Source organism: Cucumis sativus, chromosome 2 (genome assembly GCF_000004075.3).
Source record: "Cucumis sativus cultivar 9930 chromosome 2, Cucumber_9930_V3, whole genome shotgun sequence".
Lineage (NCBI taxonomy): Eukaryota > Viridiplantae > Streptophyta > Magnoliopsida > Cucurbitales > Cucurbitaceae > Cucumis > Cucumis sativus.
In genome coordinates this window covers 1,171,315-1,192,926 of record NC_026656.2, presented here as the reverse complement: position 1 = coordinate 1,192,926, position 21,612 = coordinate 1,171,315, and the positions used below count along the sequence as shown (strand labels likewise).

General features: G+C 31.9%; 3 protein-coding genes across 17 annotated transcripts; all 3 read left to right on the top strand.

The window, feature by feature from the left end:
* The first annotated feature begins 595 nt into the window (after window positions 1-595).
* LOC101203635 (nudix hydrolase 19, chloroplastic) lies at window positions 596-4,148 on the top strand. Its single transcript, XM_004139275.3, has 6 exons — window positions 596-1,272; window positions 2,090-2,230; window positions 2,341-2,445; window positions 2,539-2,638; window positions 3,401-3,493; window positions 3,606-4,148. Exons 1-6 carry the CDS (start codon window positions 667-669, stop codon window positions 3,884-3,886), a joined length of 1,326 nt encoding a protein of 441 aa, XP_004139323.1. The 5' UTR covers window positions 596-666; the 3' UTR covers window positions 3,887-4,148.
* Window positions 4,149-5,039: 891 nt separating this feature from the next.
* LOC101203873 lies at window positions 5,040-8,820 on the top strand. Of its 5 annotated transcripts, none has more exons than XR_004214307.1 (4): window positions 5,040-5,247; window positions 5,358-5,506; window positions 5,933-6,031; window positions 8,646-8,820. XR_004214307.1 is itself a non-coding variant. In XM_004139276.3 (3 exons), exons 1-3 carry the CDS (start codon window positions 5,122-5,124, stop codon window positions 5,976-5,978), a joined length of 321 nt encoding a protein of 106 aa, XP_004139324.1. In that variant the 5' UTR covers window positions 5,040-5,121; the 3' UTR covers window positions 5,979-6,291. The 5 variants fall into 5 exon arrangements, 1 of the variants encoding a protein (XP_004139324.1); XR_004214308.1 differs by lacking the exon at window positions 8,646-8,820 and adding an exon at window positions 8,191-8,514; XR_004214306.1 differs by lacking the exon at window positions 8,646-8,820 and adding an exon at window positions 8,076-8,514.
* A 2,971-nt stretch (window positions 8,821-11,791) lies between these two features.
* LOC101208549 lies at window positions 11,792-18,879 on the top strand. Of its 11 annotated transcripts, XR_004214718.1 has the most exons (7): window positions 11,792-12,027; window positions 12,994-13,433; window positions 13,890-14,488; window positions 15,053-15,181; window positions 15,294-15,393; window positions 16,294-16,413; window positions 18,125-18,879. XR_004214718.1 is itself a non-coding variant. In XM_011650373.2 (3 exons), the coding sequence occupies exons 2-3, from the start codon at window positions 13,032-13,034 to the stop codon at window positions 14,658-14,660; spliced, it is 1,173 nt and encodes a 390-aa protein (XP_011648675.1). In that variant the 5' UTR covers window positions 11,794-12,027; window positions 12,994-13,031; the 3' UTR covers window positions 14,661-14,981. The 11 variants fall into 11 exon arrangements, 1 of the variants encoding a protein (XP_011648675.1); XR_004214717.1 differs by having other exon boundaries at window positions 15,294-16,413; window positions 18,125-18,877; XR_004214712.1 differs by having other exon boundaries at window positions 11,793-12,027; window positions 13,890-14,663; window positions 15,053-15,393.
* The last annotated feature ends 2,733 nt before the right edge of the window (window positions 18,880-21,612 follow it).

Below are 21,612 nucleotides of genomic sequence, written 5' to 3'. Positions count from 1 at the left end.
TTCTTTACCAATGATAACTAGAAATTAAGAAGGGGAATGGAGCTTAAGAATATTATCAATCAACCTTTTTAAGTAAAATATAAAATTTAGGGTATTTTCTTTGTTTTTGTGCTTTAAAATTAAAATGATTGGAGGAAAATATAAAGATATAGAATAAAGTCATTTGAGATAAGAACGAGAATGTGATTGATCATTATATGAGACGGTAATTAAAATGACAATGAAATTGCTAAATTTATATTGAACTATTTATTTTGTTTTTGGTTAAGTTTTTTTAATATAAATCATTTTTAAAAGAAATTTCTTAACTAAATTATAAGAAATTAAAATTTTAGGCCAAACGTTAAAAACAAATGGGTAAATTAAAAAAATGAAAATTTATCTAAAATTGCAAAACAACAATTTTATCTTTTAGTGATTTCTTTCAGCTTGATTTTCTAATATTCTTTTTAAGAAAAATTTCATCTCATTTTGAATTTAGTTTTCATTTTGATAATTTTTATATTTTCTCAAAAATTAGAATTTTTTTTCTTCACAATAATAGTAATAATAATAATAAAAAACAATCGCGACACGTGTACTAATCGTACCAACCACCATTGGCGCGCTCTCTGGGTGTGAGCTTCCCTGATTTCATCCATTGATGAAGCATAGAGATCCAAACAAATGAAATCAATTTCACTTTCCCCTCGTCATTTCAACTCTTACAAATCCTTCCACTCCCACAATCCCTTCAATCCGCCATCATCTTCTTCAATCTCTTCTTCCACTTCAATTCCTACAATGTCCATCAGTTTAAACTCTCATGCCTTCGCCGGTAACCCCATCAAGTTGAAAACCCCTAAACCCGAAAACCCATTTTCCGCTTCTTCAGCTCTCGAATCTCTCAATTCTCAACTTTTAAACAACACCCACTTCTCTTCTTCCATCAATTTCAAGGTTTTGCCCTTCAAAAAGGGCAAGCCTTTAGCCACTTTCAGTGCTCGGCCTAATGATACCTCCTCTACCTGGCATCTGGGTTGGATTGATTTGACTGATTTCAAGGCTCTGTTTGCTAATTCGACGCTTGAATTGACTGGGGATTTATTTGTCTATTTGGGTTATCTGGATGAAGAGAATTCCGTTTATTGGGGTATTGATGTTTCGAGTGAGGAGGTTTTGGTTTCTGAATTTGCGAGTAAGTCACTCTGTTTTGTGGAGGTTAGAACTCTTATGGTGGCTTCTGATTGGGCTGATGCTCGAGCTATGGGAGAATTGGCTATTGCTGGTCATGTGAGTGCTTCTTGTCGTTACTTGACATCTTTGTGTCGAAGCTGTTATAGTTTCCTATAATGCTAGTTCAACTTTTCATATATATTGTTGACTTTATTTTCTTTATTTGAGTGGAGTGTCAACTGAGTTGCGATGGAAATGTTGAGAATTAATGGAGGTGACTACACATGTCTTAGCTGTGCATTTTAAGGTGTTGAAGTATAGATGTAACTAAATTTACCGTAATTCATGAGCTTAAGCTTTTGGTTTGATCGGTGATTTTGTTGTATGTTTGAATCCCTAAAATATAATTTCCTTTCCAAGCTTGCGAGTGTTTTACTTGACGGGCATTGTTTAAGCTACAAGCGAGGGATGGTGATGAAGTATTAATATAATTAAATTTACTGTAAGTCTGTAACCCATAAGTATAAGTTTTTAGTTGGATGGTGATCTAACCTCAGGCTTGAAAACTTATATGGTCTGTACTTCTTCACATTGCAATGGGGTTTAGTTTTTGTTTCTGTTCTAAGTTTTCATTTTTAGGGAGGCTATGTTGGTTGGGTTGGTGGTAATCAAAGCAATAAGCTAGTGATGTTAAGCTTTCAATAGTTCCTGGAGTCAGCTTGTCCTAGGTGATCTTCAGCATGAAAGCCAATCTGGAACCTACAAACATTTGCTATGTGTGGCCAACTTTCCTTCTGGTTTAGTTTCATTTCTGTCTATAAAAAATTATTCAGAAATCAATAAATCAATTTATATGCATAGACTTTAGTAACTAACTTGATTTCTTCAGGTTGTCCTTTTACTCTCTTTCTTAAGTTTTTTAAACTTTGATCAGGCTAGGGCGTTGCTGGAATGGCACAATGTGTCCAAATTTTGTGGACACTGTGGAGGAAAAACAGTACCTGTGGAAGCAGGAAAACGGAAGCAATGTTCTAATCCCTCGTGCAAGAAGAAGGTTTATCCTCGTGTTGATCCGGTATGATTAATATTGCACTTCCTCCCTCCACCCCTCAATGAATTTATCAAATTTGATAGATTCTCTAAGCAAGACATTTTATAGCTCTGATAATAGGTGGTCTATGACAGGTAGTCATTATGCTAGTCATTGATAGAGAAAATGATCGTGCACTCTTGAGTAAGCAATCAAGATTTGTTCCACGAATGTGGAGTTGCCTAGCTGGTTTTATAGAGGTACTTTTCTGATTAATCGTTGAACAATCTTGTAGAAGGTACAATCTCATGGTAGTTAAAATTAATAGTTGATTCTGATGTTTGAGGATTTAGCCTGGAGAAAGCTTAGAAGAAGCAGTAAAAAGAGAAACATGGGAGGAGACAGGCATTGAAGTAGGCGAAGTTGTCTACCATAGTTCTCAGCCTTGGCCTGGTACAACTTAAGAAACGTTGTTTTTCTTTATGTTGCTTCGCTCACGATTTTGCTCTGTTATGTATTATGCTTTAGCCTCTTTACAGCATTTCCCATAAAAGATCAAACATTATTTGTTTATTTGTATGTATTGTTTTTCCTTTAGTTTAAACTTTTGAGCTCCTGTGTTGATTTGTGATTTATCATTTTAAATTTTATTCCAAAGACGCAACAATTTCAACAGTTGGTGCTCTTAACATCAATTTTACAAGTAGTTTTCTTGATAAGATTGTTTAGTTAGTTAGCTCTCTGTCTCTTTTGGTTAGCAAATAATGGAACAAAACTAATATCATCTTCACAACTGAAGGAAAAATCTCTTTTATGATTTCGCTTGCTATTGGTACTTGGTACCATGATTATTCAAAACTCCTACAACACCATCCTTTCAAACACCGTCCGACATTTTAGACAATGATGGACTGGGATGACCAGTTGGTGTTTGTTACTCTCCATTTTTTTTCCGTCACATTGATACTTCCTTGCAATATGAATTCGTGGTAGTTTCTTATAACTCCCTTGTCCATGAGCAGGTTGATATCTCATCTTTGTCTCCTCTTAATAAGAAGTTATTTTATCTTATAAATGGAGGAACCTCATCTTCCAAGTGCATTGCACTGCACTCTGCATTAACATTTTTTTTTCCTTGGTTGGATTGCTCATATTAGTTGTTCATTTTCTTGCATTTCTACAACTTCATACATTTATATGTTCTTTTGTTGTCAGTTGGTCCAAGTAATATGCCATGTCAGTTGATGGTTGGTTTCTTTGCATATGCAAAATCATTTGATATAAATGTGGACAAGGGAGAGTTAGAAGGTACGTAGAACTTTCTCCCACATTGTAGATGTCATCCCTGATTTATTGTGCATTGATGTTAATTTTGAGTATGATCATTCTGGAATTTTGACATTTCTTGAGCTTGTTTTAGATGCTCGATGGCACAGTAGAGAGGACGTAAGGAACGCTTTGACGTTTGCAGAATATGAGAAGGCTCAAAGAACTGCAGCAGCCAAGGTCGAGCAAATGTGTAAAGGAGTCGAGCGACAACAGAGCTTATCTTCGGATTTCAATGTCGAAAGTGGTGAACTCGCCCCAATGTTTGTTCCCGGGCCATTCGCAATTGCTCATCATCTCATCTCGTCATGGGTCTATAATGAAGGATCAGGATCAGGATTGAACAAAGATAGAAATTCTTTTTCCAACTTGTAGTTTCAAGGTTATAATTGTTCTTTCAATTATTTTGCTTACTGAAGTCATTCAATGTTAAAAGCTTCTGTTGTAAGTAAATTTTAGCAAACTTTAGTTTCTGAATGTGGAAATAAGAAAGATAGAGATGAAGAGTGAGAGAATCAAGAAGATTGAAATTTTAGCTTATTTATTATATTTGTTAACATTTGGTTCAAGAAACTGTTGTCCTTTTGAACCTTCCAGTGTTTTAATGAAGGGGGAATTATGTTCGGTACCGTGCGCCCATCTTTGTGCACGTCACTTCAATCATGTTACTACGAAAACTTAGAAAATATTCTAAAATGAAGAATAAAGAATTTCCTACAAACTATGTTAAAACAATAAAATCAATCTTTTTATTTTCATCAAATTTAAAACACTGGAGAAGTAGAAATTGGAGAACTCAAAGCTATATAATTTATCTTTCATTCTACATGCTAATTTTTATGAAGTTATTTTTGGTTTATAAACACTTTTGATCCTTCAATTTCTTAATTTGTAGTTTTTATACTTCTAAAGTTTTATAAATTTTAGTTACTTCCTACTTATATCATATCCCGATAGTTATTTGTCAACTCATAAATATATCAATAAAGTGTTCAATATCGATATAAAATATTAATCCATATCTTTAATATACATTGATCTCGATAGGAAGATATTTACAAATACGAAGATATATAAACTAAGATACTTACTAATACAAACATAACTTAATTTAAAAGAATTTTAAAACCATCTTTAAATATTAATTTAAATAAAATCATATATAACTTTAAAACTTTTTTTAAATCATCTTTAAATATTAAACTAAATATGTTTTTGTTCTATAAAAGTACTCATTCCTATATCCCTAAAATCGAAACCTTGATATTTAAATTAATACATATATTTTAATCTTCATAATTTTTATCTTATCATACTAATTTTTTTTTATCAACCTGTCAATATTTTTGTAGATATTTTTAGAACTTAATTGAACAAGGAATGAATGGAAGCATGGTATAAATAATAAAGATTTTAATTTGTTTTCAAAAGCTAAAAATTAACTTAGTAATATTTTTTCAATTCTTGCTTTTTATAATTTTGTTTTATGATATTTTATGAATTTTTATTTCAAATAACAAAATGGGAAAGGAAAAAAGAATCTCTCTTATCTCCTTTTCTTTTCTTTCAGACTTCGCGCCATCCACCGCCGGTGGTCTCTTTCACTAGAGATGATACCGAGGCAATTGCGAACAATCTTCACCGGCGCCGCCGTCATCCTCGGCGGAATTTGCACTCTCAACTTGGCTTCTTTTCTCACTATTCAAACCCTTCGTGTTACTGCTGAAGCCAAACGGGTAATTCATTTTCCTCTTCCTCTAGGACTACATGTAGTATTTAAGAAAATTCGTAAATTCTGAACCAGTTCTTTAATACCATTCTATTGGGTTTTTCGATTTCTCTGCAGAGAAAGATTGGTTTGCCCTGTAAAGCTTGTAGAGGAAAAGGATTCTATATGTGCAAATTATGCAGAGGAAATGCTGTCATTCAGTGGTCGCCATTGTCTGATCCTATTGCCATGAACCCCTGTGTGTGCCCTACTTGTGAGGGAAACAGGTTATACTTTGACCCCTTTTCATTTCCCCGGGGCTAAATTAATGGCATTTGCATTCTTTGTGATTTACTCAGTAGGTTCTCTGTTCATGTCAATTCTTATCCAGATTCTCATGTGTATTATGAAAATTATGCTGAACCCTAATGATATTTGTGTGTGTTTAGTTTGTTGAGAAAAAGTTAAGAAGGAATGACTCGTCTTAAGTTGAATCAAAATTTTCGCTTTTAAAAAGTTGAGATTTTAAAGCTCTCTCTAATTTGTCCTGTATTGAAATTGACTGATAATAAACACAAAAGGGTAATTGGTAAAATTTTTCCTATTTCTGTGAAATTTTTTGGCTGGGCTGATATTCAATTGGTTTACGTTTTCTGGTGGTGATGTGTTTTCTCACTACTGTTGTTTATTTGCCGCATCATTTGATATTGCAGGGTACAACGTTGCCTAAATTGCCTAGGTAAAGGATATGAAGTATGATTGAACTATGACATTGGCAACAAGTGTGATTTAGCCTATATGTTTCTCAGAAAGTAAGTGATTTATCTTTGTGTTGAATTGGTTATTTTCGGAGTTTTCACTTGATAATAGTAATCTCTGGGATCATATAGCTTTTTGTACAATTGTATCGGCTATCGTATTAGCAAGAGCACTCTATATCTGATGCTTTTAATCATCAGTGTATGCTTAGCAATTTTGGGAGGGATTTTAGCGAGATTGCTGTTATTTATGCTTTTGTATAGTTGTATTTGGTCTTCATTTTAGCGAGAAGACTGTATAGTTTGTTGGCGAAGTTGTTTAGCATCAAAAAGTTCTCATAGTTGTTAAAATTCATTAAGGGGTCTGAAAATGTCGAGGATTTTGTGGACAGAAATGAAACATCTAGGAGACAAGTGAACTCTGCTGCACATGGATAGAGCACCAGTGTAACTGCTAGTGGACATGTTATGAGAATATGGCTGTTCTCTAAAACTATTAAAATTAGTGATCTAAATTCATTAACAATTCTATGACTTGCACGATCATTCAATCAACTATGAGTATAACACTCGTATGATCTGTAATAGATCTTAATCATTCTTTATCTAGGCTCTTGGATGGGTCTTACTTTGGCTGCCTGGTTGTTTCTCGTTCGCCAGATAGCCATTAATTCAAGGCCAATGGTCAAGAAAGGCCACGGCTATGATTTTGATAAATTATTTGAAGGGAATGAGTGCAATCCATGATGACCACCTCCCTAGGATTTAATATCATATGAGTTTCCTTGAATTGCAAATGTTGTAGGGTTGGTTGACCCTTGAGATTAAGTCGAAGTGCGTGCAAGGTAGCCTCGAAACTCACAGTTACGAAAAACAAAGAAGAAAAACCGTCATGTCCTTTTCACAATTATAGCCTAGTGGTTATAACTTTTTTTTCATTTTTTATCATTATTGGGATGTTGTTGATCAGTTTGTAAGACTCTGGGAGTTAATTGATATAATTGCTGGTATGTGTTGTGGGCCTGTGGCCTTGTGGGTAACTTGTGAATGCATACAATAGGATATCTTTGTATACATTCTGATTCTTCTTTTATTCTCCTTTGGTGCTTTCAGTTCATTTTCTATCCATTGATTGGTGTTTCTTAGCTTTTGGAGTTGGCTTGTAACCTTAAAAGTCTCAGCATGCCAAAGGATAGGAGACCGTTCTGTGTCTCATCGTAGATTAAAATTGTACTCATTTACATGCAGCTTGGTTGGTAGGTGGTAGCATTAATCTGCAAGGACTTTAGAAGCCAAAGTAACTGTAATAGAATGGAAAGGACCCAGATACACGAACTGCTTTTTTCATAAATTAAAAAGAAAAAAAAGGTTGCTCCAATAAGCAACAATGACAACAAGGGACATTCCATATCATTTTACCTGTTGGCGATGGTTTGTCCACTCTCAGTTTTGGTTCTTTAAGTTCTTCGATGTGAAATTGATCTGAAGTCTAGCAGGTCTTTTAGAATCCCTGGATTCAAAGGAGTAAAGGACAATTGAACTCTAGAAGACAATAGACTTTGGGGTCTGGAAACTGGATTTTTCTTCACAGGGCATGAAATGATTATATATATCCACAGAACGCCCGACAACACTCTTTTTCAGCACGATCATTTCTTACATTGACAATGAAAAAAAAAAGCATTTGATTTTTCTGCTTTCGCACCTTTAAGTGGGGAGGAGATTAAATGGAAACCGTTTTCCTGAGGTTACCAATAGCTACTTCACTGAGTTTCAGCTGCTTGCCTTGAATATTAAACAATGAATATAATAGTGGGTGTTTGGGCTCCAGACTGAAGTTGTGAAGTCTAGGACATGTAAGAAGTTATTAAGACATAAAATTGATGCGTTTTAGTTGTTGGGTTTACGAACTCATTGGACCAAACAAGAAGTGGAGTACAAAACTCCATGTTTTTCAACTCTACTCCACAACTCCTAGTAGAGCTTGTTTAAGTTGTTCAAGAACCTTTAGATCCATTGTCTTCATGATCTGAAAATATTTTATGCTCTAGCTTAAAAGATACATCTCCTAACTTAAACTTATTGCATGTTTCGAAAGAACACCAATAGGTTAGTTGTGAGAGTACTGCAAACATCAGTGAACATGTCAACAGGAGACGACCAGTTTGACTCGAAACACACCAACTAAATTGCCCTCTCTAACACCATTCCAGGTATAAATTCCATCAGAAATCAGCCAAAAGCCGTTAAGCATATATTTTGGCAGAACATCCACACCTTGTTTGCTTCGTAAGTGTTAATATTACTATTTTGTTTGTTTTTAATTTGTTCTGTGGGTAAAATATATGTCTGACAAACTAGAAACATGTGATGGAAGGGAAGGTTGGTTGTTTTTTGTTGTTTTGTAGAAAGAAAGAAGGTAGGTTGTTGAAGGTAGGAAAGCATGAAAAATGATCTGTCTATTACATTGAAACCAAAATCTGGAGATTGGTGGAACACTTAAGATAATAATATTAATTTTAAAAAGTTAAGTACTCTTTCTTTCTTTTTTTCATCTCTTTAAGTTATAAAAGGTACATTATTCAAACTTTAGAAATTGAATTCATCTATTATAAAAAGAAACTCGAGAACAAACAGGTTTAATTTTTTTTTTTTTTTTTTTTTTTAGAAAAGGAAAAACACCAAAAGGCTGGCAAAAGTGATGTGTGAACTTCTAAGATGAAGATGCTTTCTTGTACATGTAAATTTTTGGTTTATGATATGGTCCAAAAAAGAAATATATATCTCAAAGATCATTGCTTCAAGCTTCATTTTGCTACTATATCATCTTTAATCTTCCTTTATTCTTTTTCTCTCCAACTACCTTGTTAGGTTTTTGTCTAATGTCATCTTTCCAACTATACAATAAAAAGTAGACATAGATTGCCTTAGAGGATAAGAGGCTAAAACAACTTTTAATTTAGTGGCATGACACGTTCACGGTTAATAATTAAGTATCAAACAATATCATCCGGTTTGTTATATTTGCAAGTTTAGACGTTGGATTCAAATATTGACTATATAAATATGATATATGATCTATGATATATGGATGTTTAAATTAATATCGTTGTTGATTTAAAGTAGCCCAATATTAAAATACTTGAATGGTATTTGTTTTACTTTGTCAAAGTTTTTTTCTTTTTTTTTTTCTTTTGAGGAATAATTCTTTGTCAAATAATTTAAAAACCAAAATTTCCATTAAAATACGAAAAAGTTAAGAATTTCAATCTATGGAGAATGATTCTTTAATTGAAAATGACACAAAGCAACGTGTAAAAGCAATTTGTTTACCCTTTCACAAATGATTAAGATGATATTTGTATATTCCCATCAACAACCATATTGTAAAATTGTATTCCATTCAATGTGTTCTATTTAGAACGTGATATTTTAAAAAAAAGTTCAATGATAGTGACCCTATTCTATTTCTAGGTAATAATATTAGTTCAATTGTAGACATTAAATCTTATTTCTTTTAAATTTTTTTTTTTTCTATCGAAAACTCAATTATAGATTATTAGAAACTCAGTCATATTAAAACAGAATGTCCTTTCGTTGATATCACAAAACATGTAAACTTTTTCTTTCCAAGAATCAAGTGTGAGGAGAAGCACGAACTTGAAGGAGTAAGGTAAGAAAAGATCTAATGTGTAAGAGCACTTTGTTTTGGATTAGTTGACTACAAGCACAGTTGGAGCAATTACACTCAAACAAAAATTAACCACAAAAATGAATAGTGAAATAGAATGCAAAATAGAAAACAATAGCTTTGAACATAACTTGCAAAACAAAAACTCGTAAAAATAGAAAGTTGAATCACATATCACACTCTTTCTAAGATGTTTCGCGACTCTACTCGGTGTGCAAGCAGTTCAAAAATTGTTGGTCCCAATTGAAGATGCACTGAAAGTTGATCGAAAAGAAAACATAATATAAACGGAGAGAAAAACCGAAAAGAAAAAGAAGAGAAGTGTATTCTTCTATTCAATTCAAATAAAATCTTTCATCAACAAGCAAGATTTGAAGGGAAATATGAAAGTAAAGCATGCCCTTATTCTAAAAACTAGGGTTAAACAACCAACATTTATGGTCTTTCTTTGTTCATATAGAAAGTTAAGTTCATACACAATACAAAATTTATAGATAAAACTTGTTGGATATATTTGATTTAAAAAGTCTCTTACTTTTTGGTCAAATAATCCATTATTCATTTGCTTCATTGCCACATAGATTTTCAAATTAGGGTTGCTTTGACCTTTTTAGTTTTCTAATAAAGTTTGGTCAAACATAACTCTATTCCTTTTTAAAAGCTTTTAGACTTTTTTTGTTACAAACTTACTTTTAAATTTAGAAATTGCTTGGTTGTTTCTTTTTATTGCCATCTTTTCTTTCCTACTTAAATTACTTTTTACTCGAAATCAATCTAATGTCTTTTATGGTAAATTTGTGTCAAGTTTCTCGTAAGAGTTTATTCGTGTTTGGTAAATAAGAAATCAATCATTAGTATAGAAAATACGGTTCGATAACTAAAGTGTTTTCTTTATTATGCTCTTATTTCTCTAAAAGCAATGTTAATTTGTCATTTTGTATTAACTTCTTTTTTCCCTTAAAAAAAAAACTAAACCAACTTTTGTTGGGTTTGGTAACTACATTTCGAAGTTAGTTTAATGTTTGGTTTTGTACTTTAGACTCGTTTTTTTGTACTATCAAATTTGGTTTCGAGCTACTATAAGTATATTACAAACTTACAAATTCCAAAAGTGATTGTAATCCTTCTAAAAGCCACTTCAAATGTATTTGCATTATGTCTATTACCATCTTCCAGAATAAGACTTTTTTTTTTTTAATGTAGAACCCAAAAGAATAAGAAACGAGTTGAATGTCCAATTATGAAATTCTTGGAAAAATAGGATATATCAAAATATAACTACAATATCAACAATGTGATTGCATCATAAGACTACAAATGTACATACGTAACATGAAACCTATTAGGTTGAAAGCATATTGAAGAGCAACAACATTTCATAGGTTACCTAATTACAACAGGTAAAATTACTTCGTGTCTTAAATATATCCACGGAATATACGAGTTATTTTTAAATATAGCAAAATATCATAATCTATGTACGACTGATCATAAGACTATGATCTATGCCTATCTGTACCATGATAGACATAGATATATTACGGTCTATCATAGATAGAATGTGATATTTTGTTATAGTTATAAATATTTATATATATATATATATATATAATAACAATATTTTAAATATTAGTTACAACTTTATTAAGAAAAGTAAAAATTTTATATCTACAAAAGTTTTTAATTAATTTTTTCTTAAAATGCAAACATAAGCACTTTTACCATGTCGAACTTTATAAAACTCCGAACTTAAAATGAATTAAGCATCGATTGAAGTTGAAAGACACTACAAACAAGTTTTATAAGTGATCATGATCTTACCCTTTATCAACTCAAACATTACTAACTTGTTTTCATTAGATTAACTTGTTCACGGCTCAATCAACTTATGACATTCAACGAAATATATATTTATTTTGAATTGGGTAAAAAAAGTTTAAAAATAAAAAGTTTGTATTTTTAGTTTTTTTCTTGCTTTCTATTATGTATTAGATTTATATCTCTTGAAAAGAGATTATATTTTGAGTGAGGGAACATAAGCGTACGATGAAAGAAGAATGAGAAAGCTCATCTTAACAAGCTATTCTTGGGACCTTTGCAACTTGAAACCGTAAAAAAAAAATTTCTTAAGAAAATATATATAAGTTTTCGTTGTAAAGCTCTTTTTTTTTCTTATTGGGAAATTTTATTGATGAATTTTTTAAAAAAGGTTTAATGGGATTTTGTAGAATCCAACAGAAAATTACAATCCTCACACTTACATATCAAATATAAACAAAAATAATAAGGAAAGGCAGAGGCAAATTACAGAAGGCAGTGAAGAATTTTTGTGATAAACAAATTTCTCTCAAATCCCAAGGTCAGTGAAATCTCTTCCTCTTTGCTTCTTCGATTTTTTCATCGTTTTCTGGGTTCAATTTGTTTCCTTCTTTTACAACCCAGATCAAATTTGAAATGATCCTTAATGTTTACAGTTTCCTTTTTTGTTTCTTGGTTCATCAAACTCTAATTTTCTGCTTCTTGGGTCAATTTCGATTTCCTGACTTGCTGTTTGGTTGCTTAGAAAAACAGAAGAAACGTTGAGAAATAATGGGTATTGAATATATTTGTTGATTGTTCTTGTTGTACTAGACATTTTGAAATTGAAAGCTAAAACTATGCTACTTTTACTTCTATCAAGTTTATTTTTTAATGTCTACTCTCTGTTTTAATCGTCTTGAAATCAAGGAGCTTTTAAGATTTTGTGATTGTATTTTCGTTTCCGTTTCAGCATTTTTCTTAGCAATCCAATATCGTATGAATGCGAATTCGAAGTCGGTTTGGTCCGATGTTAGTAATGAAGATAGTTTTGGTTAGTTGATGAACAAGCGATTGAAGAAGAAAATACCAAATGGGTTTTTATTTTGTTGTTGTATTCTCGTTAAACAATTCAGATTTGAGAGACGATTGTGTCTTTAAGCTAATTATATTTATTCAAATGTTCAAGATTTCAATTTCCTTTCTACGTTCTTGGGGTTTGTTTTGTTTTTGTTTTCTTAATGCTTCGTTACATATGAAATACTCTCTTATATTTTGTTCTTTCTCGTTCCTAATGTTTCCTTTATTTCGTGTTTTGATATGGGATCTAATCAACTACATTGTACATACGAAAGAGCTTCTAAAAATCTGTTTTATGGCATTTGATCATTTTGAGTAATTCTATTGCCTACTGAAACCGTTGTTTTCTATTGTTTGTTAGGTGCCTCTACTTATTTAGGCAGCATTTTGTATTATGATTCTCAAGTTTTCTTTTTTTTTTTTGGCTGTTTTTCCTTGAAATAAACAGATAGTTGGCTCTCGTAACCGGTTTGCATATCATCAAACATGCGATTCAGGAAAGGCAGTAAAGTGGAAGTGTTGAGCAAAAAGGAGGTGCCCTCAGGTTCCTGGCGTTCTGCTGAGATTATGTCTGGAAGTGGTCACTATTATACTGTTAGATATGACAAATTTGAGGATGGCAGTAATCAAACTGTTGTGGAGAGGGTATCGCGTAAAGCAATTAGGCCTTGTCCACCTTCTCAAGAAATTTTAGAGAATTGGATTCCTGGCGATGTTGTGGAGGTATTTAATGACCGTTCTTGGAAAATGGCCACGGTTTCTGAGGTTTTGGGGAAGAACAACTATGTGGTCAGGTTACTTGGCTCTTCTTGTGAGTTTAAGGTCAGCAAGTTCGACATCCGAGCAAGAAGATCTTCACAAGATGACAGATGGGTTTTGATGCACAAGGTAGGAAGCATTGATAACTTTTCAATTATAACTGTTTTGGTTGTTAAAATATCAAATGTTAAGAAGTGTAAAATTTTAGAGGCTAGAATTAATTATATACTATCTTCGTTTTACTTTTCAGCTTGAGTTCGCTGGCTTTGCTGCTGATAAACTAAGCTAGTGCTTAAGTTTTGTTTTTTAAAAAGTTGTATAATATTTAATGTAGTGTAGCTTGTCTTTTTTGAGGTTTGAGAATTATGTTTAGTTGAGTTTTGCTTTCATTTAAATTTCACTAAAATGGAAGTATGTATATCAATGTTGTTCGACTGAGGTTCCAAAATGGCCATAATGAGACTATGAGAGAGAAATGGCTATAATGAGACACTATGAGAGAGATTAAAAACAACATTTTTTCGTCTCCTTCATGATATGTCATCTCACTGTTTTTTTTCTTTCCAACGTTGTTTCTGCATACAGATGTCTGGCAATCATGGTGATGATAGCAAGGAAGATGAGAAGGCAAGCGTTAAGTTTTATGATCTGAGCTCACAAGTTCAGAAATGCCAAAATGTTCCTAATTTAATAACCTGGAAAAGGCGATCGAACAATGACTATTCTCAAGCTGAAACAATGGGTAGAGCTGGCTTGAAATGTAGAATTTTGAAGAAAAAGCGAAGGTCTCATGAAGCCGTTGGAGGCAATCCATCCATGTTGCACGAGCATGTAAAATCACTCGTTATCCAAAGGGGTAAGCTTGGGGGAACATCTGGAGGTGTTTTTTCGGATAGAACCAAAATTTGTGAAGTGAATGGCGATAGGAAGAAACAAATGGATGTGGGTTACCATTCATTTGACGAGAACGTTGAACTAAATGATGCTGATAGAGCTACATGCTCAGTTGGTAGTTGCAGCATGTCTAACAGTGACGACCGTGGGTTACCTTGTCATGTTACGATTGGCCGTAATGAAGATACAGATGGTTCTACAAGTGATGCTGAATCTTTTTGTCCTTCGGGATATGGAATAGATGATTTTCTTCTATCCAGAGACAAGCCATTGGAAGCTGAAGTCCATAGGTTAGAGTTACATGCCTATCGATGCACTATGGAGGCATTATATGCTTCAGGTCCTTTAAGTTGGGAAAAAGAACTTTTGCTTACTGATCTACGCCTGTCTCTCCATATATCAAACGACGAGCATTTGATGGAAATAAAAAACCTAGTTTCCACAAGTATTTCAAGTAGATGACAAGTAAAATGCACTTCTCCTCTTCAAGTTTTAAAATTTTTCTGTAGAATACAATAATGATTCTTGTGAATGGCTCCCTCTAATTGTAAAAAGCAATATGAGAATTATCTTTTTTCTCTTTTATTTTATTTTACAATAGCTAGGGGTATAATTTTATAGTGTACAAACAGCTTTATGAAGTGAATTTATCTTAGCTCCTGAAAGTGTTATGAACTTCTTCTTTTTGTCCATGAATTCATACTATTGTGGATGTTGATTTTAATATTGCTCATGTTCAACAATGTTTGGGCATAGTTCAAAGGAAAACAGTATTGTAACTGAGCTTTGCTAGTTGTTTTGGATAATTTTTTAATGGAATCATTTCTTCACCTTTTTCACATAACCTTTTGCAGAGTCTATCCTGTGATAGCTTTATCATCACTGTACCACTTGGAACTCTGAGAAATCTCATTTGAGAACATTGTTGATGCATTGTTCCAGTGTTGAAGTTGGGGGCTCTTGCGTGCCACACTTCTACATGTGTAAATAAGATTCTCCATTCTTTTTGCACATACAATATGAAATATTTATCTACATTTTTTGTGAAGATGCATTGATTTCAGTTTATATGGGTTATGGCATCAATTCAATTAGGACATGCTTGAGCCTGACATCCTTCTCCCTTTTGAGGATTGGACTCATCTTCATGTCTGGGGCTGTTCAAGCTCATTTCTCAGTGGTTGAAACTTGAGAGGTTGTACTTGGAACCTTTATATCATTCTTTTACATATGTCACTTTTCACTTGAAACCATACAATGACGTAACATTCAATTGTTTCATGTATTATACTTCAAAATCCCATTGAAGCTTGCTGCTTGTTTCTGTCTCCAGAAGATTGTCGTGATAAAATCTATAAAAAAAAAAAAAGAAAAGAAAAGGAGAGAGAGAGAGATGCAGCCTAGAAGCATTTAATTTGAAAGGTCTTGGTGTTTTGTTTGGATATTGTGTTGTAGGAGATCTGTTCCTTCAGTGTAAAAGCATTGAACGTTCTGACTGAGAAAAAGGGCATAGTTGTTTCCCTAAGGAAATTTGTTCTGAAGTAACGGAACCTCTAGAATCTAGACTATTAACATTTTTTAGTTTAGTGGTCCTGGAAAGTGGGAACTTCAATTTCCCTATAGCTGTTCTATTTTTGAAATTGCCTATTTGGAAGATCATTTTCGGCAGAAAAACACAATGTTCTGTACATATTTTGTAAGTATTGAAACTCTTTATCTGCTAGGTTTCTAGGATCTCTGCAGATAACATTGTTTCACTGACCCTCTCTTGACATCCATGTTCACTCTTAATATGTACACCACTAGTTAAGGAGCTATCAATTACGATAATTGGATCTGTTTTTCTTCGATGAACACGTTGACAAAAAAGTCAGTAACTCAGGAGAGTGAGTTTTCCACTACAGTAAATTTGTATAGTGTAGAATTCAATAATGGCTAGACAACCTGGCATATGGTACATGATCTAGGTAACATAAAGTAGAATCTATGAACTCTGTTTATTCCTCCTTATCCATTGCATGTTATGCTCTTTTCATAGTGTAAAATGAAGGTTAATTTCAAAAGGCTTGATAGGACTCTTTCGTGCATCCTGCAGACATATCAAGCTAGAGATGTGTATAGTTCCAGCTCGGCATTATAGCCAGTGTGGAACTTGTCTCAAAGCTGTGGGTGGATTTCCCCTCATGCTCCTCAATTGCTTGCAGTTGCATAAGAAGTGAGCATTGCTCTCTAACTATCATGCTTATTTTGAATATTTGAATCCAAACAAACCTCATCTCATCATTAGTTTATTATTTGCTTTACTTTCTTTAATAGTTTGTGTGCTGATCATGGCTACTTGAAATAAATTAGTAGAACCACTGTTTAGAAGGGAGTTGCAAGTACAAATCACATTAATTTGTTTATACTTTCTTTACAGATGCTATCAACCACAATGATTTTTCTTTCTTTCTTTCTTATTCTTCTCTCTCTCCTTTTACTTGAGTTGAAATAAGACCTTAGCTAGGAAGATTCAGAATCTTGACTAGATTTTACTCCATGGCTATTTTTTTAGGAAGAGCATTGTAGTGGCTGTTTGCTGTTTTTGTTAGGCATAGTACAAGAATACAGCACTTGTTTCTCAATTATTTTGCTTTGTTTCAAAATTTTCCTTCACGAAAACAAAAAACAAACAGGGTATTTTGGCATTATTTGGTACTGATGGGGCAGAGCTTCCTGTTTTTCTTGCTATTTATGTACTGAATTGATCTGATACAGTTTGTCCAGTGATTATTAGATAAATTCTTGTCGAGGTAAAGTTAATACAAGTTATTTTCCATCTGGTTTATTGTTTGAACTCTAAAAAATCTTCTGAAGTTTTCATGTGATCTGTTTGTTTGGAATGAAGAACTCAGAAGTAAGTTGAAATATGGTTTCATTTTCTGAATTTTTAAAATTTGATTTTGCTCTATATATGTTGTTTCTCTGAACTTTTGGAGCTACTTTGAATCCTACCATTGAACTTTACCTTTAATCCTTTTCATAGAAATGAGAATCCATATATGTCATATGAAACTTTTGTATTATATCCTATATTTCAATAACATGGAGTAGGATTCAAGGACAATAACTCAATGTGTAGTTTAGAAATAAAAAAGAAAAGACCAGAACAAAATCTCAACCTATTAAAAACATTTTGATGGTATAAAAGCTTTATGAAACATTTAATGTTTGAAGTAGGTCACATTTAGATATTGAATATGAAGAACCACAATGCCTAACCATCCAACAAGATAGTAATAACCCCACTAAGTTTTGTTGGGTCAGCAGGTCTAGTCTAATCAATGCATTGTTTGTAACAGTATATCTTACAACCAAGTCTATTATGCCACTATAAGAAAGTCTTACTTTTGAACTCAAGCTTTTGCTGTTTAATTACTTATGTCCTCTCCTTCAAAAACAGCTTTTTAGTGTAAAGGCTCTTCAACCTCAATGATTAATGCTTCTCCATTAATGGTTCAATAAATCCCATTGCTGGAGAGTTTTGTTTGTATATTCTTTAACCCTCCCCCCAATATGTTGAAGAGTAAACAGATTGATCTATTTTACTCACTTCAACAGATTCGACAACTTTCGCAGTCTTTTGCACTGCACTCTAATGTAGTGTTTGTTGACGATCCAGAGTTCTTGCTGTTTTATTTTGACTTGGATAAATATAACACCCGAATCTAGAAACGGTACATGAATGAACCGGTATCACATCTAAACGAGAGAAATCCTAAAAGTATGAAAGTGTGTTTAAGAAAGACTTAAAAGAATTAAAAGTTGCAACCTATACCAACAAGGTATACCTTCTTCTTCAATGTCTCAATAATGAAAACTCCAAAGTTAAATGTGCTCAGTTTAGAGCAACTTTATGTTGGGTGATCTGATGGTAATTTTCTTAGGAAGCATGTGATTAAAGATAAAGCATGTTGAAAGGACTCATGGTTCGTGAGTAGAGTCTTCACTCTTAGAAGCAGTTCAAGATAAGCAAGGGAATTTCGACTCTTGAATGCGGGGTGTATTACACGAAGGAAGCGTAAGTAAAAGTGTCAGTTATCTCTGATTGGTATGTGAACTGTAACAGTTAGAATGTATGTATTGATGAAAGTTTGAGGGAGTAAAGAGTGAGAAAGGAGTTGGGAATAATGATTGGCACATGGGAGTTTGGTAAGTTATAGTTAAAACCACATATTTTCATGAGAATGGAAAAAGAAGAAATGATTGTAGTTGAAAAACGAGTTTCTGTTTAGAAACAGGGGAATGGGGGGGTTTTTGCCAAAAAGCTTAGCTGTAGGGTTATGCAGGTGGAATTGTCATCCAATTAACAAACAAAGCTCAAAGCTTTGGCAATGGAGGAATGAGCAGTGCATTTATGTGGCTCCACGAAATCCTCTCTTATTGTCTCGTTTGCACTTCTTCATCATTGCTATTCCCATGTGGTTTTGCCTCCTCACCACAACTTTACACACAACACAAAAGTGCTTCTCTTCTATTTTCAATTCTATATTCATCTCCATTTCACTCATCTTGTTTATGCTAATTTATCTCCACCTTCTTTTTCTTTTGTTGTTGATCTTGAATTCAGTGATTTGTTCTTGAAAAATGTTTGAATATCATTGTACTTTTAATATATAATAAACTTACTCGTATTCACATATTGTATTTTGTTGTATTTGAATCTTTTCTTTTTATTATTATTTAACTAATTTTGGTAAAATTTAACTTCAACTCACTAAATTTGAGACCAATAAATGGCATTTTAACAAAAAAGAAAAAAAGTCGAAATATCATTTTGATTCATGTACTCTCAGTTTCATTTTAGTATATGTACTTATAATAAACTTCATAATAATCATGTTGTTAGTTCATCTAACTTTTTAAAAAAACATTTAGTTGTATTAGCTTTTTAAAAATTTAAAATTTGAACGTTCGAAAATACAAGGACTAAAATGAAAGCGAGATTGTTTGTGTGAGTTATTCTAGATATTGATGGGTATTAAATGGAATGATATATTGTTATGTGAAAATGATAATAATAATGATAATGTTAATGGGTCATTAGTACAGCTAATTAAATTGTAACACAATCCTAATTTAAGTATTTAAGTAGTGATTTGTTATGAAAATTGACATTTTAATTGTTGATATCTAAAATTAATTGATTTGTTGTGAGAAAATGATTGTTTTGATGGCCAATAATAAATATGAGAGGATCTTGTGTGGTACAATTATAATATATACCATCTTAATGTGAGGATTTGTTGTGGAAAATGATGTTTCAATTTATGGTTAGATCTTGTTTTTCAAAAACAAAAATATATATCTTTTTAGTCCTTACATTCTAAATATAATTCTTATTTAGTCCCTAATCTTAAAATCTTACATTATAATTTACTCTAAAGTTTTGAATTTCCTTTTCGTTTAGTCCTTACGTTTTGAAACGAGAAATTGCATTAGATAACAAAAAAACATTTAGAAAAAAAATGCTCACAACACATTTTTTTCTTCATATTGCAAATATGACAAGTAATTAATGATATCAAACTACTATTAAAGTACTATAAAAAAGTTATCAGACATGGATCATATTATCATAATCTTTTTTGCTATTTTTTTTTTGTAAGCAACCCTTTTGAAACGTCTATTAAACTTAAGTATACTTAAATTAGTTTTTAATATAATTTTCCATTGCTAATAAAGATTCTCAAATCTTTAAAGTATATTTTGAACTAATTAGCTAAATGTTTTTGAGGATAAAGGCCAAAAGTTAGCTATTAAAATCTAATGATCAGATGATATTCAAAATTTAAGAGTAAAAATGTAAAATTAAAATGAGTGATTGAAAATGACCTAAGATCAAGAAATATATCTATGGATTAAAATGACTACATAAATGTAAGTTTCACAATAATAGGAGGGGTCAATTTGGTACAACCTATATTGTATTCTATCTTGTGTTTTAATAATTTATTATGGAAAGTGACATTTTAATTGGAAGGAAAAGAAATTATTAATGTCTTTTTATATCTAATATGTTCTTAATTTAATTTAATTTAGGTGAGTTTGCTAATGGAAAATGACATTTTTATCAATCATTTTAAATCAAATGATCTGTTGTATTAAAAGATGATTATTAATTTAATGTTCTTAATAAATAGAATTATGAGTGTCCATTTTCATGCAAAAAGTAATTATTATTAGAGGTCACATTTTGATCATCCAGTTGTGTAATAATGTATGATGAGATCTTAATTTCAATGATTTATTATGGAAAATGATGTTTTTTTAATTAATTAAAATTGGTCCTAATCAAGTGATTTATATTATTGAGTGAAGTTAAATCATTGTTTGTGATGTTCTTAAATGTATGATTGTCCTGATCTCTTGAAAAGTATTAAACAGCAACATTTTGGTGTGCTAAGAAATCTAAGAAGAAAAATTAGATACAAAATTATATATATATATAAATACTCAATTTTGTTATTTTGAAAAATAATATAATACTTCTATTCCTTATTCAAAATTGTATAGAAAAAATCATTGTTGGATGAAATTGGGCCAAGTTTGTTGGTGACTTGGAATATTGGTTTGGTGATGATGTTCGAGTATTAGTTTACGTTCTAGGGTCTTCATTGACCCACCAATTTAATTAGGTCACATCAATTTTCGTCTAACGTCTTTAATTGTTTCTATATCAATTTGTAATTTGAAAGCCTTAATAAAAAGTAAATGATAAATTGAATAACGTTTAGAAAAACTTTTAGAAAATAAGAATACGAATTAGCCTTTGTGAATGAAAAAAGCAACAATAATAATAATAAAAGATTGCGACCTATCTAAACAAGACCGTAAAATCTAAAAGTAAAAGATATATAGCTAACACTAAGGCATCAACATAACTATTAAAATAAACCTAACTCAAATGACATAAAGTTTGTATTATTAACAACACTAAGGGCAAAAATATTTGATTTATCTATCCAAAACATAAGGTAAAAAAAGAAGAATATCGGTTGTTAATGTGATGATAACTAAAGATATAGATTAGTATTGTGTTGAATTTTTTTAAAAATGGTATGTGAAGATATTAATGCACAAAAATGAAGGCTTCATAAATGAGATATGGGTATGTTTTGGAATTGTAGGAATAAGAAAGTAAGTAACAATCCCATGAACCTATGTTTGCATATGAAAACAAACTTAAATCCCATGAACCAATGTCTTCATATTAAAACAACTCTTAATTATACTCATAAAGGCTTATGTCTTTTCTCTCTTTTCATGAGCAAACACAAACAATTTTGAGCTCTCACACTTCACACACACACACACTATTTAATTGGGGACATTTAACTTCATATATACTACTACCAAATTCCCGATAAAACGA